The sequence below is a fragment of the Pleurodeles waltl genome, chromosome 10 (assembly GCF_031143425.1).
Source record: "Pleurodeles waltl isolate 20211129_DDA chromosome 10, aPleWal1.hap1.20221129, whole genome shotgun sequence".
Taxonomy (NCBI): domain Eukaryota; kingdom Metazoa; phylum Chordata; class Amphibia; order Caudata; family Salamandridae; genus Pleurodeles; species Pleurodeles waltl.
Genome location: NC_090449.1, coordinates 158,824,993 through 158,843,018, shown reverse-complemented (window position 1 = coordinate 158,843,018; position 18,026 = coordinate 158,824,993). Strand labels below are relative to the sequence as shown.

Genomic DNA, 18,026 nt, shown 5'->3' with positions numbered 1-18,026 from the left:
AATGGTTTAGATTCAACAGGATGAGCTTAGCTCAGCCCTTCTTGACCTTGTTCAGGACTTAAGGAATCAGCAGTATAGATGAAAACACAAGAGGCCAGATTTACAAGAAAGTGGCACATCAGTCCCAATGGCTGTGCTGTAATTACAATATGGTGCACCATGGCGGTCATTGCCACAATAGCGTCATAATTTATGATGCTATTGTAGTGCTTTGCTGGATTAGTAACATAAAAAATGGCGCTAGTGCAGCAAAGCACTATGAAGACCCATAGGTTACTAGGGGCCCGTCACCTTAATGCCTGCCCCAAGCATTAAAAATGACGGTCAAACCACCATGAGCTCTAGATGAGGAAAGGGAAAAGTTGTGCCATAAATCAAGTTGGCATCCGAGCTGGATGTTGTCTGAGAGGCACGCCCAGTGATGAGGGCATTGAAGGTGACAGTCTCAATGAAGAGCCTTCTTGTGGCTGTTGTTATGAGACACCAGCAAGATGCAAGATGCCAAGAAACCAAATAAACTCCGAACCCTCTGGGCTAGAGCCAAGGCATGAGCCCAAAACACTAGGATCATAGCTTGCGTATTTCTGGGCGGAAAGGCATTCAAAGCAACCATATTCAGGATGGCCTAAAATAAGGGAATCCTCTGCACTGGCTGAAGGTGGAATTTTGAATCGCTGATTGAGAACCTCAGGGTGGACAGCAACAAGGCTATTTTCTGTAGAGGATCTGTGACTGACTGAGGGAAGCCCACCTTCAGACTGGTACCAGCATACTGGAATCCCCAACAAGCAAACCTGGGCCACAACCGCTGAGTGGCTGAAGGGTAGAATGGTGGATTTCAACCCCACAACTAGTCGGGAAATGTCTGTGGGACTGCAGGATGGGTACAGGAAAATACTAATTCTGAAAGTTCAAGAACTTCCAAATTTTGAGGTCTAGAGCAGACAGAATGTGGGCCAAAGTCAGCATCTGAAATGTGACCTTCCTGAGGAAGGTGTTCAGGAATGTGAGGTTTTGAGATCGGCCTCAGTCCTTTGTCCTCCTTGGGCACCAAGAAATATTGGTATTAGCACCATGTGCAGTCTCTGCCTCAGGAACTCTTTTCATTGCTCCTCTGAAGTGGAACATCTGAACTTCTTAAATCTGTTTAGCTGTATGAATATCTAACACGTTGCCAAAACTAGAGGGACGTGGGATGGTATGGACAAAAAAGGGAAGGGTGTAACCAAACTGAACAATCCCATTGATTTGAGCTATTTGCGGGCCAGTCTGGCTGTGAAACACTCAAATTCCACCCATTACTGGAAGGGGAAGTACAAAGGCTACAGGGGGTGACTGCTGTGGCAGGTGAAGAGGAGGGGGAGTACTGCTGCATCTGTTGGTGACTACAGCCTCTGCCACCACTTCTCCCTCTGGAGCTGGGGAGGGTTCGGTAGGCTGATGGAGGAGAGCCCAAGAGTGCTGCCTCGGTTGGTAGGTCAAGTCCTGAGAATAGCCTGGAGCCGTTAAATGGCATAGCCATCAAGGATTCCTGAAGATTTGCAGGAAGTCTAGTGGCATGCTTCCAGGCATGCATCAAATAGCACTGGAGCCCTCGACACGGCTGAAACATCATGGTGTCCATACTGGCCCACAAGATACATTTTGCCCCATCATGATTCACTGTTCTTGCAAAGATGTTATGAAATCCTTCAGGAACAGTGTGTAACAGTCCAAAAGGCATATCACATTCAAAGACCTATGGCCAAAAAAGGTGGAGAATAACATTCTCTTGTCATGGGCATCAATTTGTTTAGATTATCTGTCATGAGGAGTTTGGATTCAACTTACTTGCAAATGACGAGGTTCTCCACTTTTAGAAGGTGCAAACCTGTGCCACAGAGCAAATGGGTGGCTCAATGGTGTTGTCGAGAGCTGCATGAAGAATTGTGGGCCTCCGGGGTCTGGCCTTTGGTATTGAGCAACTGGATGGCTCACTGGTAGCACTGAGCAAGATATGACACAGACTGCCAAGAAAGCATCTGTCAAAATCTCACTGAAAGGCAGCAAAGGCTCCATAGTGGAAGGGCTTGTCTGCAAAATTTCAGTAAGGAAATTTGCCCTAATCCTTCTAGTGGGTAACTGTAACTTCAAGATCTCTACATCCCAGAGAATGACCATCACAAAAGAGTTACTCTCCTAGTTAGCAGCACCCAAGTATGAGTCCAGCTCTATCTCAGGCGAAGTATCCAAACTATCAATGAGCCAATTTTCACATCTGACTCTGCCATTGAGGCAATGTATTTCCTGATCCTAGGTTATACCTTAGTGATCTTGTAGTATGACACACGTCAATGCTCAGCTGAAGCTTGGCTCAGGATCCTCTGGATCTGATAATGGAATCTCAAATGGATCCAGAACTGGTGCTTCTGAAGTCTATGCTGGTGCAGAACTAGCCAGAAGCAGCATAGTTTACAGCAAAGTCGTGGAAGAGTGGTCTGGTGCAGGTGGGGGAATCAGGTCTTTAGAATGTCAACTGCAAGACTTATCTCTGGAGTGAGAGCAACTGAATTGAGCGGTATCCAACTTAAACTTCTTGCAACTACCCTGTCCCTTTCTGGCACTAAAAGCTGTCTCTCATTTTGTTTGTAGCTTCTTGGATTTAACCCACAACTTGTTTTTCAGCTTCATCCAGGACTTATCCTCATGATGAGGACGTGGATCAGGCCTATGAATGATCCCTGGACCTCGAATGGTACCAATCCTGCTTCTTATGTTTGGTGACATACAGCTTTGTGCTCCCTGGTGGCCATCTGATGCATCAAGGAGCATTTATCGTAGGACTTCCAGTCATGCTTGGGGTCCATGCACCAAATGCAGATGCCATGTGGATCCTTGACCGAAATCAGCTTCCTGCAGGTGAAGCACTGATAAAACCTGTTATTTTAGGCAGAAACATACTCTTACAATACTGTCTTGCTTCAAATTTGGAAGTCCGTAGACAGAGAAAAAGTTGCAAGCACAGAATCGGATCCATGTGGAAGGCTGAGAAAAATAGGAACCGGCATCAGTGCAAAAGGGTTGCCGCCTAAATGCTGCTTTATTTATGGAGGTGGGACAGAACCGCAGTAGAGCCTGATAGTGACATGTGCTACCACAAGGAAGATGTTGCATGAAAAATCTCTGGACACAGTCTGTGCATGGGGGATTTAAAAAAGTATGAATCTGCAGTTAGAAGTGCCTATCAGAAAATATAAACACAAGTTGAGCCCTACACAAGCCACCTTTTATTAGTGTGCTAACAAATCAAAAATAATATGCTATAGAATTCATTTTATGACCCGTCACATATTTGAATGTTGACATAATATAGACTGCACCCAATTTTAGATTTGGAGTTGGGTGAAAATTACCCTCAGACTGGGAGTTTTATCCTGTGGAAATTGGTACAAGTATTATCAGAAGGAGGTTGTGCATTGAAAACAGTGGGAAAGTGTGATTCCAAATGATGGGAAGGAGCTGGTAATGTGGCATTAAAGCAACCATGCAGTAATTGAATTTCCTGAGATGACTTTACTGACCAAAGCTTCAACAGGACTAATTTTGAGTCCAAGTTATGAACAGTGGCTGTAAAGTTTGCCACAGAGCACTATTTTCAATCTCAAAAGAATCTCAAAGTTAAAGCTCCTTGGTTATATTTTCAGTAATTTGTTCTGGAAATAATTTAGAGATACCAGGTGGGCTTTAACAATGCTGGTATACAAATTATATCTGGTTAAGACCATCTTTGAAATATCAAGCCCTTTATGCGGTTCTTCCAACAACAGTAGTCAAATTAGGGGTTTATAATGTGGGTCAAAAGGGGCCAAATCCATTCCTGATTTTCAGAAAAAAACACTATGTAAATGTTCTATTTAAATTCACGACAAATAAATTAATCTTATGTGGGTATTCTGAAAACATGTTATGAATCCAGTCCAAAATTGAAAACCCCTGGCTTAGATTCTCAATGGGTGATAAACAGACCTCCTTTTACTGAACTGTCTCTATGCAACAAACAGACAACCAATCACATCAGCCAGAGTTAGTTGTTATAATACTATCATCCATTAATCACCCAACAGAAGCAGAATTTTCTTCAAGACAATCAAACACTGCATCACCCTTCTACATGCCCCTCCAATCCCACATTGCAAATAAGGGTATCACCATCAACCTCTTCTTGTTTGAAAATCTGACAGCACATTATTAACACCATGACTGCTTCTACTGCCACTCCCAAGCCTCTCCACTACATCTCACAGTGGTCATCCTCGCTGACATCTCTCCCTCAATGCCACCTCATATGAAAATCATGCTTTATTCTAGTACTTCTCAAAGCTCTCTATGGAGACGTTCTCTTATCATTACTCAAAAACGCTTCCCCACTCAAGACATCTTGCCAGAATGTCTCAACACAGACCAGATCCTTCCACTCCTGAAGAAACACACATAAGACTCTAATGACCTCTCCAATTATTGGCACATCTTTCACCCACACTTTATCTGCAAGATCATTGAAAAATCTATACACAATTCAAAGATCAATTAAATTCCACCCGCTCAGGCGTGACTGCCAATCTATAATCACATCAAACTACAGCAATAACAGCTACCTTAAAAATCACAGATAATGCACCCCTGACCACCGACAAAGAGTACAGAGGCCCCTCATATTGCTGGTACTGTTGGCCCCTCAACAACATCAATCAGCGCAACCTCATCCACACCCTGAAGACTGCAATGAGATTCTTTGACAACTTCCTGTATTTGTTTTAACCGTACCTAGACAACTGGCAAAAGTCTGTTCACATGGACACTTCCAGGTCCCAGTATATCCCTATCACCTGAGGAGTCCACGAACATTCACTTTTGTCCCTCTCACCTTCAAACCAATACAAAGAATCCCTTGGACTGTCCTTACTGATAACAGCATCACAAATTCACCAAAATGCAGACAGCACACAACTCTACTTGAATGTCGTCTCCACTCACAAATTCAACCACTCAGACAATGCCTACAACTCATCCAGACCATGATGTATAGTATCTACCAGAAACTCAAACCTCCCATAATAGAATTCCTATTAGTCACTAAGAACATTCAACAACAACTTGTCCAAACCTAGCTCAACAACATGAGCCTAGATGATTTCAAGCCCCAGCTTTCACCCAATGCCAAATAACTTACATTCAACCTGGACACCAACCTATCATTCAAGGAACAAATTACAAAGAAACCAAGATGGCCTGGTATCAGCTCTCTCTGCTAAAGACAGTGAAACCTTTCCTCCTAGACATCAACATCAGAAATGGGGTCTTTGGTTGGCTGTCAGGTTACCCTCTGTCCAAGCACGGACCCTTACTCTAGTCAGGGTAAGTCACACACAATCCAAATTATCCTGTGCCCACCCTCTGGTAGCTTGGCACTGAGCAGCCAGGCTTAACTTAGAAGGTAATGTGCAAAGTATTTGAGTAATAAATCATACAATAACACAATATAGCACCACAAGAATACACCACACAGTGTTTAGAAAAATATATAATATTTATCTGGATATCTGCAGGTCAAAATTATCAAAGATGCAATAAGTAAATGTCTGTGGTCTGTGCGTGGAATCCCGGAGCTTGCAGAGTGAAGTCACAAGCGCTGCGTCGTTCCAGTGGGCGTTGCGTGGAAGTTTCTTCCGCACAGCAGGCACTGCGTCGATTTCCCCTCTGGAAGTTGGGCTGCGTCGTCCTAGGTCGGCTTTGCGTTGATCCGGTGGGCCGTGCGTCGAAGTTCCGGTCGCAACGCAGGCACCACGTTGATCTTCTCCGTGCAAAGTCGTGCTGCGTTGTTCCCGTTCGGCGTGCAGTATATTTCTCACCGCGGGGCAGGCTGTGCGTCGGTTTTAGCAAGCTGTGTGCCTAATTTTCACTGCACAAGGAGTCCAGTTGCAAGAGAGGTCTTTTTGGTCCTGAGACTTCAGGGAACAGGAGGCAAGCTCTATCCAAGCTCTTGGAGAGTACTTCTTCACCACAGCCAGAGAGCAGCAAGGCAGCAGGCTAACAGCAAGGCAGCAGTCCTTCACAGAAAGCAGTCAGGTGAGTCCTTTGGGCAGCCAGGCAGTTCTTCTTGGCAGGATTCAGGTTCTGGTTCCAGTTATCTTCTCCAGGAAGTGTCTGAGTGAATGCACAAGGAGCTGCCCACTAAACCCAGCCAGATGTGGATGTAAGGCACGGAAAGATTTAAGTGCAGAGAAATGCTCACTTTGTAAAAGTGGCATTTCTAAAATAGTAATATTAAATCCAACTTCACCAGTCAGCAGGATTTTATATCACCATTCTGGCCATACTAAATATGACCTTCCTACTCCTTTCAGATCAGCAGCTACCACTCAGACAATGCATGAGGGCAGCCCCAATGTTAGCCTATGAAGGGAACAGGCCTCACAGGAGTGTAAAAACGAATCTAGGAGTTTTACATTACCAGGACATGTAAACTATGTAGGTACATGTCCTGCCATTTGCCTACACCGCACCCTGCCCTATGGGTTACCTAGGGCATACCTTAGGGGTGTCTTATATGTAGAAAAAGGGGAGTTTTAGACTTGGCAAATACTTTTAAATGCCAAGTTGAATTGGCAGTGAAACTGCGCACACAGGCTGCAATGGCAGGCCTGAGACAAGGTTAAGGGGCTACTGAAGTGGATGGCACAATCAGTGCTGCAGGCCCATTAGTAGCATTTAATCTACAGGCCCTGGACACATATAGTGCACTCTACTAGGGGCTTATAAGTAAATTAAATAGTCCAATAGGGTATGATCCAATGTTACCATGTTTAAAGGGAGAGAGCATATGCACTTTAGCACTGGTTAGCAATGGTAAAGTGCGCGGAGTCTAAAAACCAGCAAAAACAGTGTCCAAAAAGTTAGAGGTGACCACCCTAAGGCTGTCAGGTCTAACACACCACATCTGAATGAAGGCAACAACCTGCTCCATTGTCTCTGAGACTATACAGTAGCACCCATAAAGGCATCCTACATGCCACAGCTGGAAGAAATAAGACCACAAGATCCCCACCCACCCCTGTGGTGGCTCTTGGCTCACAAACAGCCCGGACACCATCAGTCTGGGATTGAAGTAGTGCAAAAAAGGCAAAACAATGCAACAGACCTTCTCCATCTCTTCAATGAGGACTGTATAACAACACCCCTGTATTGATCAGCATCACCCCAACCCTGCACCAAGTTAGGAAATAGCATTTTTTTAAGAACACCATATCCTAAGGAACGTACAGTCCACGTTCTGTTGCAAAACCCAGCTATCTCTCATTTACTGGATATCTGACTTTCACCTTGAGCAGTGCTCCGCTGCCTATCTGCTAGATTTGCACTATACAAATTACCACATACCTACATACATGTTCCTTAATCCATCTTTGGTATCTCCACATTTTCTCTGGACCTAAAGTTTGTGAAACAACTACATATATTTGGCATCATTGGAAATTTCATGGTGGCCCTCCAAGTCTTTGACTGTCTGGCCATGTAACATTTCTGCAACCAATACTTCATAATCACAGATTCTGGTCCCTGTGTCAGTTTCTATATGCAGAATCACTTACTGACATATATTTATTTGCTACTATTGCACATGGGGTTTACATAGTCCATGATACTTTACCAAAATGTACTTACTTACTTTTCTAATACGGGGAAACATACAAATGTCATTGAGACCATTAAAACTGAGTGGGGAGTACTGTTTAAAAAACGGCAAGCTTTTGATTGATAATCTCACCTAAGAACTGTGCCCTGGCCTGATGCGGACTTAGAGCTTGAATTTGTTGCATGTCTTGCATCACCATGTTGAGCCACGGCTGGGGCTTCAGCATCTTGTAAAACTGCCCAGGCACATAATCTTGAACTTCACGACTGAGGAAGGAGAAAAAAGAATAAGCATTAGCAGTGCTAATGAGTCTGGCTTTTTGTTAGGAAAATTTTTCAGATTACTTGGGTGACTGCATATTTAAACACCCTCTCACCCACCCATTGAAAGAAACACATTGGGCTGCAACAAGAAGGAAGCTGGGAGTAGGGTCCTTTTCTGAACAGACTGCATTAGCAGAATTAGGATACACCCTCGAAGAAGAGTGCTATGAAAAGGAGTTCAAAGATGACATTCACATTATCTGGGGTGAGCGTAAAGGCATATCCAATAAGTATTCAAAGCTGATACTTTTGACAAAAGAGCAGTGTAATCATTGAGAAGGCCAATGGATGTGTGCCTCTTTACTTTGTGAACATAAAAAACGGTAAACCCAACAACATTATCACTACAGCAAAGTAAAACAAAAGAATGCTCAAAGAGAGACTAAGATATCCAAACAGCAGAACTTCCAAAAATTCAAGTACTAAATTGTCAAATGAAGTGTTTTGTCCTCAAAATACAATTTAAAAAAAATATTAATTCAGGCTCACATTTACTAAATGCACATCATGTCTGATCGGCAGTCTAGCAAAAGTACTATTTAATACAGAGGACCAGAAGGTAATGGGAAAACAAATGGGACAATGTTACCAATAATATATTGCTCCTGCCTTGATGAATAGTTCATCAAAGCAATGGCAAAGTACAAAAACCATGTGAAAACCCGTGGCTGAATTGGGGTGACACAAAGCCTAATCTCTCTCTCCCTGTACTCCCTTTACTGTATTTTTTAGAAAAATTTATGACATGAAGACTTCCAGGCAGCTAAAACTGCCTGTAGCACAACTAAAAAGATTCTGCTGAAAGACAAGCAACACGTTATCATACAGGAACACTAACATTTGGATTTAAACAAATATCTTGAGAAATGGGCCTTACATTTTCCTAGGTGCACTGTTAGAACTGTCTGCCTTAGTGTAGTCTCCCCCCCCAACTTTTTGCCTTCCTCCTCCACTTTTTATGACCTAATCTTTGCTGATAGTAGGACCCTGCACACGTTACCAGCACTAACCAGTGTTAAAGTGCTTGTGCTCTCTCCTCTAAACATGGTAATATTGGCTTGGCCCTAATTGGCATATTTAATTTACGTATAAGTGCCTAGTAAAGTGGCCCTACATGTACCTGGGGCCTGTAAATTAAATGCTACTAGTGGGTCTGCAACACTGGTTCTGCCATCCACTTAAATAGCCCTTTAAACAAGTTTCAGGCCTGCCACTAAGGAGCCTGTGTGTACAGTTTGAAACTGCCATTTTTCAAACTGGCAAAATAAACCTTTTGTCAGGTCCAAACCTTCCTTTTTAACAGTTATAAATCGTCCCTAGGGAAGGGCCTGGAAAGCCCAGAGGGCAGGCTGTAATGTGTTTAAAAAGTAGGACATGCACTTTTACGTTTTACATGTTTTGGTATTGAAAAACTCTTACATTTGTTTTTTCACTACTGAAAGGTCTGTCTCTCCCATAGGTAACATTGGAGTTGCCTTATTACATTTTGTAAGTGTAATTTCCAAATTGGTGTCTCTGGAATTCTAATTTAAAATCCTAACTTATGGTGAAGTCGGATTTCAAATTACAATTCTGAAAATGGCACTTTTAGAAAGGTGCCATTTTCTTGCTTTAACCATTTGGTACCTGCAGGTTGTCTATGGGTCACATGGACTGGGTGTAGTTCGCCGTCGGGATTTGCATATTCCTCCTAGACACCCACCCACAATGGGAGCTTAGGCATGACTGGATGACCATCACTGGCAGGATGGGAGGGTGGAGCTGGACACGGCCTTACCTATACCTGTTTCTACACGAAGGGCCTAACGATCCTGCATTGTCACTTCAGCCAGCTTAGAGCCAGAGCAGGAGAGGTAGGGAATTACTTGCACTTCAAAGTCACTGTTTAGAAGCTTCTCCCACCTTCCAGAACCAGGGCACTACAGTATAAAAGATGGACCTCATACACCGCCACGTCAGTATACTTTTGGACCTGTAGATACTCTGCCAGGAAGACGTACTGCAGTGCTGCTGAAGGACTGCCACTCTGCTGGACTGTACTCTGCTGGACTTCTGCTTTGCTGTGCTGACCTGCTGCCCTCTTGCCTGGGTGGGAAGGACTGGACCTGCATTGCTGAACCCCAGAACCTCGGAACCCAGCCAGGTGGTGCCACCCCAGTCCTAGAACCTTGGAAGTGGGCCTAAGGTGCTTTGTCAGCTTCTGTTGATCAGTGGAACTGACACATCTCCTCTGCTGTGGGCACAACCCTGAGCTGAACTGAAGCATCTCCGCTACTGCATGTATTGGACCCGTTGCAATGACTCAAATTGCCAGCGCAGCCTGCATTTCCTTCAGAATCGCCACTGCGCAATGCATATTTGGCCCAGGCCCTCACATCCCTCATCGATGGCAGCTTTGACAATGATGCCGGACTCAACATTGCAGCTCTTCAGAACCAATGCATAGCCTTGACTACTCGTCGCATTCCCGGCACCGGACTTCGCATGCAAAGCCCCATGGATGGATGGGATCTTCAATACTGATGAATCAGGACCTGGTACCGCAGCCTTGCTGTAACTGGGAATTGATGCATTGACTCTTCTGTGCGACACATCTTCGACATGGATTTAAGGTTCTTATGTTGAGCAGGCCTAGCTGGGTTCCTGTAGCTGACTTGCGCTCCATCGCAGTCAGCCTGAACTTGTGCCTTTGTCCGGTGCAACCAGATAACCACAGTTGCCGCTTTACACCTTTTGGCGCCATTTTCTCAAAAATCTTCAAATATCAACATCTCCATTTCTACTAATTGGATTTTTGTCGTTTTGGTCTTGATTTATTTTTTGAAACAACTATTTTTCTAACTCTGCTGTGGGCTCCTTTTGTGGTTTGTTTTCACTGTGTTACTGTTTGAAGTGTTGCACAAACACTTTACACATTGTCTTTAAGCTAAGCCTGACGGCTCTCTGCAAAGCTACCAGGGGGATGAGCACAGGTTACTTTGGGGTTTGCCTGTGCCTTACCCCGACAAGGATTGTGGTTGCTGCTTGACCAGGATCAACCAACAACCCAATTTCTTACATGCACCTCATCTTTAAGGTTGTTTTTTTCATGTGTAATGGTGACCTAACATGCAACAGGCAGTCCTGAAGCATACAGCTGTGATTTCAGAAAATGAACTTAGTAAAAGAATGAGCAGATGGAAATTAGCCAGATACTGTCTCATATGCTAACACTTTTTCCAGATGGTATTGTTTGTTAGTTAACTACCTATCTGCATTCAGCTCTCCAAAGAAAGCATTAATTTATGAAGAAATTATGGGCCTGATTTAAAGTTTGGCGGATGGGATTACTCAGTCACAAACGAGACGGATAACCTGTCCGCCATATTATGATTCCATTACATCCAATGAGTCTGAATGTAGAGTCAAAAGTTAGTGCATGTGAATGAGTTGACCTTGTCATGATTCCCACTATTTGAGTAGGGTCAAATCAACATGATTTGTTGACCCATAGGAAAGCTGAGTTGACAATGCTTGAAGACATTTGCCTATGCTCTGGTGGGCTTAAACGTCAGTTAAAGCAGTTGGAATCTGTGAAATAAGGATCCTAGGGACCGATTTTAGAGCTTGGGTGGCCAAAAATTCACCTGCCATTATAAAACATTTTTCTGTAGGTGGCGGAAGCAAATATTTTTCTTTTTTAGCTCTCTGCCAGGGTGGCAGAATTTCTCCATAGCAGTGGCACATCCAGTGGACAATTTGCAATTAACCCTGTCAGATAGGGTACATTCTACTACAAAATGGAGGCTGGCAATGTACCTTTAAGTGGCTACATATATAAGCACCTTAGCAGGCTTGTGGGAGTTCGTCAGGCTGTTAAGGGCTGCCACATCAATGGAGGAAGCCTTATGGTCATTTCTTCTTTTACATCAATTCTAAAACTGGTCCAAAGAGGGGCAGAAGAGGGGTGTGTGGGGGAGGAGGGGGAGGGAGGGGAAGCACATCCCCAGACAACACAGCAGATAAAGTGGGAAGAACTATGTTTCAGTGGGGCACAGACACTAAATATTTCAAATATTTTGCTTATCTAAACGTCCCGAATAAAGAGGGGCATTCACAAAGACATTTTGGAACAGTGATGTACTATTCCTGTAGTACTATTTTATATACTCTTATATGCCTCTGAGATTTAGCCCTAAAGCATCTAACGTATGAACAAAACTGGAATATTTTGGGAACATCCATATATGGTTAGTACAAATAGAAAAGATGGTGCCTAATTTACACTGCTTCTAATAGGGAATTGGACGTTTTGGGGACGAGTCAAAAAGTAATGTTAGAGTCAGCGGCAGCTGCCACAAATCTCAAGGAGGGTTAGGGAGGATGACGGGACGAGAAATACTTTATGAATAATATCAAAACAAAAAATGTTACCGTTCCTGACCCTGCCACCGCCGCCTCGCTCCTCTCCTGATCGTGTCCAAACATTCCCTGGGACACCAGCACAGGCTCCCCATGCAGTCCTGGTGCTGTGCCAGGATTGGTCTGAGCGGCTTGGTCTGCCACTCAGACACTGTAGTCTGTTCAGTTTCTCCAATCTGGCTGTGAGCATAGCCGGTTGGAGAAACCTAAGTGCGCATTGCTGTTTGGGCACCTAGGTGCACTCCAGTCTCCGTCCCACTCCTCCCTCCTGTGGCCCAGCCTCGCCCCTCTCTGCACATACTGGCTGAGCCAGCAACTGAAAAATAAAACATTGATGAAATATCGTTTTATTTTTCTGCTGCTGGCTCAGCCAGTGGGGCGACGCCCCTTCACCATTGCGGAGGAGCTGCCCCTGGTTAGAGCATGCAAGTGTGTACTCCTAGGGTACCACTTGCCATACTCATGAATGCTTTAGTGAATTTGGCCCTTAAATTTTAAACTAAAGGCATATTTGGATTGTAGATTGATATAGTTTGTTTAATAATTTGTCATTAACAGAACATGAATGAACGGTCTGCCAATTTTCAGGTTTTCCTTGTAAACTGTAACTTCCACTCACCCACTCTCCCGTTTCTGAAGATGTTCATGACATTCTGTACAGGTTTGTGCAGCTTTTATTCACTTGGCGTGCACATCACAGAAACCGCTGCAAAAGCAGTCACCTACAGGAGGAGATGGAGGCGACACAACAGAGGACTCAAAGAGCAGCATGCCCCAACCCGTCGCAGAACAACATGGAGACATTCAAACAAGAGCACCGATAAGAACTGATCCTACCTGTGGAGCCCGGAAGACCTAAAGATACCGACACACTTCCTCGACTGCCCCAGTGCAGCCTTAAAAGTGGATTGAGAGATGACTGGCGAATGGCTGGGGGATGTGGCAGGAGAGACCGGAAAGGGTTCAGCACCGACTCAATGACCAACAAACTACTTTTCAGGTAGCATTGAGCAATTTTTTAACAGTTAAACACTGAGGGCCATAGACACAAAAAAGATGAGTTTGCCCGTACTGGTATTCTTCTAAACAGGTGTAGATTTAATACTTTGTGTTATTCATAAGCATTGACAGCAGTATGCCTGGAGAGTTGCTCGAGTTGCAGCTTTATAGACCTCCTTTTGGAAATGTCATGTGATATTTTTACGACTGCCATTTGCCCCAGTGCTGACCCACCCGGGTAACATTTCAATTTTTTTTCTATGGGTGTGATATTTGTTTCCTGTGCAGAAACTCCTTTACCTACGCCCCCAAGCAGTTTGTGGTGTTCTACAGCCCTTCCCACCGTGGAAGGGGACTTCCTCCTATCCTTTGCTGTTTAGTTCAGAAAATGGCTGTTTGAATTCGGCTCGTTGAATCTGGGATGTAGTTAAATAATTTGCATATGACTTACGGGGACAGCAACAGGTGGAGAAGCTACGAGAAGGTAAATCTTTGCGAGGGGAACACTAAGAGGGAGAGCATGCTCGTTGGATTTCTCTTTTGTGTTATGGTTGTTCGTTTTCATTCATGAAAGGTCCTATTCAGACTTCTAAAGCGAAGAAAGTTTTATCTGAAATGATTATTCACCTACGGTTTTCCAGCACTGTGGCGTTGACTCTCCTGTGAGCAGGTGACATTAATTAAGTGATGAGAATGTCAGATTAATTTCCCTTTCTCATTCTTGTATTAACTGACGCCCTTTGTTCAGGCACCGCTTCATTTATATTTGACTATATTTTTCATGTGGTTAAGTTTCCCTCCACTCACTCAAACTTTATTCCAAGCGTTTGATGAAAACAAGGGCTCACTCAGTGCACAGTATCTGCTCGGGGTGTTGTGGTCGGCGGGGAATGGTGCCTACGTGAAAACACCTGCTCTAATGTGGAGAATGGTTGCCCTCTCCCCCAGAACAAACAGAGGAGGCACTGTAATTGCACAGCGAACATTACTGTCACTTCATTTAAAGCAGTGGATTAAAACGTTTACAGTACGGTGTCCAATGCAGGCTGGCAAGCGTCCAGCAGCTGCTTAAGCATTACTAAGAAGGGCCTCTGCTCCAGCACACTCTGCCAGCCTCGCAATCCAGTGACTACATTGTGTTTTAATCGGAAGCGCCTTGCATGGCAAGTCTCACGTTCAACAATTTCTCTCGTAGAAATAGGAATCGATGCTGTCAAGCTTCCAAAGATGAAGAGATTCTCAGGCGTGCTGATTCTGAAACTGGGACCCTGTGTGACCCACAGTTTATAATTAGGCGACGGTTTCTGCATTTCCCCCAAAACAGCCGTAGAAAAACACATTTGAAAACACAATGAAATACTAGTCCACCTGAAAACTGTGAAAAATAGTTGTATGTATATATATATATATATTATATATATTCACTAAAAAAAAAGGTTACAGGGATGTTATAGTTAGGAAATAGAATTTAAAAAAACTTAGAAATTCACTGAAAAAAACAAAGGTTACATGGACGTTATAGTTAGGTTTTGAATTTGCTCGTACAAAACCGTAGAAATTCAGCGGCTATAATTACCTGAGCTAACTATAACTGGCGCTCCTGTAATTCACTGCTTACGACCTCACATATTACATCACTCATGACATGGTCAGTGACCTCACTGAAATGTTAATCCAATCACCACTGTACATGGCCTTTGGCCGCGCATAGCGGATTTTAGCCTCAGGGCCTGAGGCCAACCCCCTATAAGCACCCAACCGTGCACCTCCTTCACCCATGAGCAGAGGAGGTTGCCCGCCAGACCTGACCTGCAGCCAGACCCTGCGGCCAACACCCCCAACCACCCAAACAGCCCTTTCTCCATGCGCAGCGGCAGTTAGCCGCAGCTTCTCTGGTTGTGAGAATAGGTGTCAGAGGGCGTATCTGGGGGTGAGAGAGCTGTCAGATTCTCTGTCTGGGTGTTAGAGTATGTACATTAAGTGTTTTAGTGGGTGCATCAGTCTGTGAACATGTTTGTGAGTGGCTGCATGAGGGTGTCAGTGGGTCTGTGAGTGGGTGCATGAGTGTCTGAGTGGCTCAGTAAGTGTCTAAGTGGGTGCGTGAGTGGGAGAAATTGAATGAAAGAGAGAAAGAAAGTGAGAGAGAAAGAGAGAGTTTTTTTAGGCTTTAATATCTCATATACTTAGAATAAGATATTTTTGTTGGATTTAATATATATTTTGTAAAAAGTATATTTTTTTATAAAAAAAAAAAAAGGAAATGAGTCCAGCTGGACTCGAGCGCCCATTGCTCAGTGTGCAGGCCTGCAACCGTCACACTGAGCTGTGGGTTTGTTTTTTCTTACTTATTTTTTTAGCCCTTTGTGGGCTTTGTAGTAAAAAAAAAAAAAAGACCTTGCTTCTTATTTTAAAAAAAATTACAAGCGGATTTGCAGATCCACCACGTCTCTGCTCGTAAAATTTTAAGAAAATGCTTTTTTGCCCCAGGAGTGGGGGGGGGGGGGGAGGGGGGGCCGACCCCACCACCAGAGCTAAGGGTTCAGGGTGTTCGTGCCCTGGCCCCTTTTGTTTTTTTTTACTTTTATTTTGGGACTGATGGCTGACAACACTTCAACAGCTTCTGTTGTTAAAGTGTTATCAGCCAATCAGATGTCAGCACAAGATCGTTAGGGGTCAAGAAACCTTTGCATTCCTAGATATACAATTTTTTTCCCCCTTAATTTCTCAAAAACTACTGAACGGAATTACACCAAAGCAAAAAAGCAATATTTCTGGACCAGGACCTACCTTCCTGCCATATTTGATGTAATTCCGCTCAGTAGTTTTCGCGCTATCGCTGTTCAAAATCCCTATGGAAAATGAATAGGGAAACCGGCCCCCTTTTTCTCGGATCTCCCTGGATGGGCAACAGCTGATGGAACTGCAAATGTTTTTGGAAAGTTTTGTGAAGATTCGTCAAGCGGCGCCAAAGATATAGGCAAGTAGAAAAACGCTTTTTGTATCAAAACGTGGTACTACCTATAACTACCTAGTGACGACTGCCACTAGGTAATATATATATATATATATATATATATATATATATATATATATATAGAGAGAGAGAGAGAGAGAGAAATACACACACAAATATTTATATGTGTGTGTGTGTATATATTACCTAGTGGCAGTCGCCACTAGGTAGTTATAGTTATTTTCCAAAGAAAGTGTCCTGTTATTCTTAATGTGCATGGGAAGTTTCAGGGTGATCCGTCAAGCGTGGGGCGAGAAAAAGGGGGGAACAAAAATGCTTTTACCATGTTTATTCCCATAAGAGTTTTGAACACAACTACAGCCGAAACCACTGGCGGAATTTCACCAAATTTGGCAGATGGGTAGCTTTCGGTATGCAGACTACATTTTCAGTTATTTTGTGTAAATCCGTTCAGTAGTTTTTGAGATATTAAAGGTAAAATACATTTGTATATCTAGGGCCACGGACCCTCCTGATGATAAGAGCTTGTGCATGGAGCAGCAGAGCTCTGATTGGCTGGCAACACTTCCAACCAGAAAGTGTTGGCAGCCATCCTAGGACTCGGCTTCAGACAAAAAGTGAAAAAAAAGAAAAAAAAGGCCAGGATAAGGACACCCTGGCCCCTTAGCTCTAGTGGTGGGGTCCCAGACAGACCCCGCCAGGGCTAAAAAAACACTTTTTAAGAAAACATTTGCTGCAATTTCGCAGGCTCCCTCACTTGTTTTAAAGAAGCCCCAGGGTGGGCCTGGTCCCAGGGGCATTTTGAAATAATGTTGGGGGCATGCTGACCCCCCACAGCCCCAGGGACCGCCACCGCCCCAGGGCATTTAATTTATGAGTGTGGGATGCTTCAATGAAACTTCAATGAAGGTAACTATAACTCGCACCCTCACCATGCACTGCTAATTACCCCACAAATTATGGCACTCATGCCATCTTTGACAACATCATTGATAATATCCATGTAACATCTGCAGTAACCTTTTTGACAAAAAAACTGTGCATGGCAGGGGAGCGAGTTATAGTTACATTAGGGCACGAGTTATAGGGCCACATGTACAAAGCATTTTGCACGTTAGGCCGTTTGAGATGTGGAAAATGTAATTTGGGATGTACAGACCCATTTTTGCGATTCAGTAATCTATTTACAGAATTGCAAAAAAAGTTTGCGATTCGCAATTAGGAAGGGGTGTGCCCTTCCTAATTGCGAGTCGTAGTCCCATGTATGACTGTTTTGTGACCGCGAATGTGGTCGCAAAACAATCGCAGTTAGCACCAGTTTTAAACTGGTGCTAACCCATTTGCAAACGGGAAGGGGTCCCCATGGTAAAAACCATCATTGTTAATATGTTTTTCAATCATACAGTTGTAAAGAATATCGTTTTTTATTTACTTTAGTGCAGGGGTCTCCAACTTTTTCAGTAATAAGAGCTACTTCTTTTCAATAAAAATGATCCATAGCTACTTAAACAATTAGCACTTAATCAGTGACTGTATTTGACAAGATTACACTAGTGGCTAGCACATGCTATATCAACAATACTAACTTCAATGCATCAGGCATGGTTGCCTGCAGTAATGCTAAATAGGCTTTACCATTTTGGAATGCCTCTACATA

The 18,026-nt window shown here is 43.7% G+C and overlaps 1 protein-coding gene across 1 annotated transcript in view; it reads right to left on the bottom strand.

Annotated features, from left to right (window-relative positions):
• MYO15A (myosin XVA) overlaps positions 1-18,026 on the bottom strand; it is a 761,224-nt gene that overhangs the window by 21,451 nt on the left and 721,747 nt on the right. Inside the window, exon 66 of the mRNA XM_069212299.1 lies at positions 7,805-7,938. Within this exon, the coding sequence (XP_069068400.1) occupies positions 7,805-7,938 (134 nt within the window). The remainder of the gene's footprint in view (positions 1-7,804; positions 7,939-18,026) is intronic.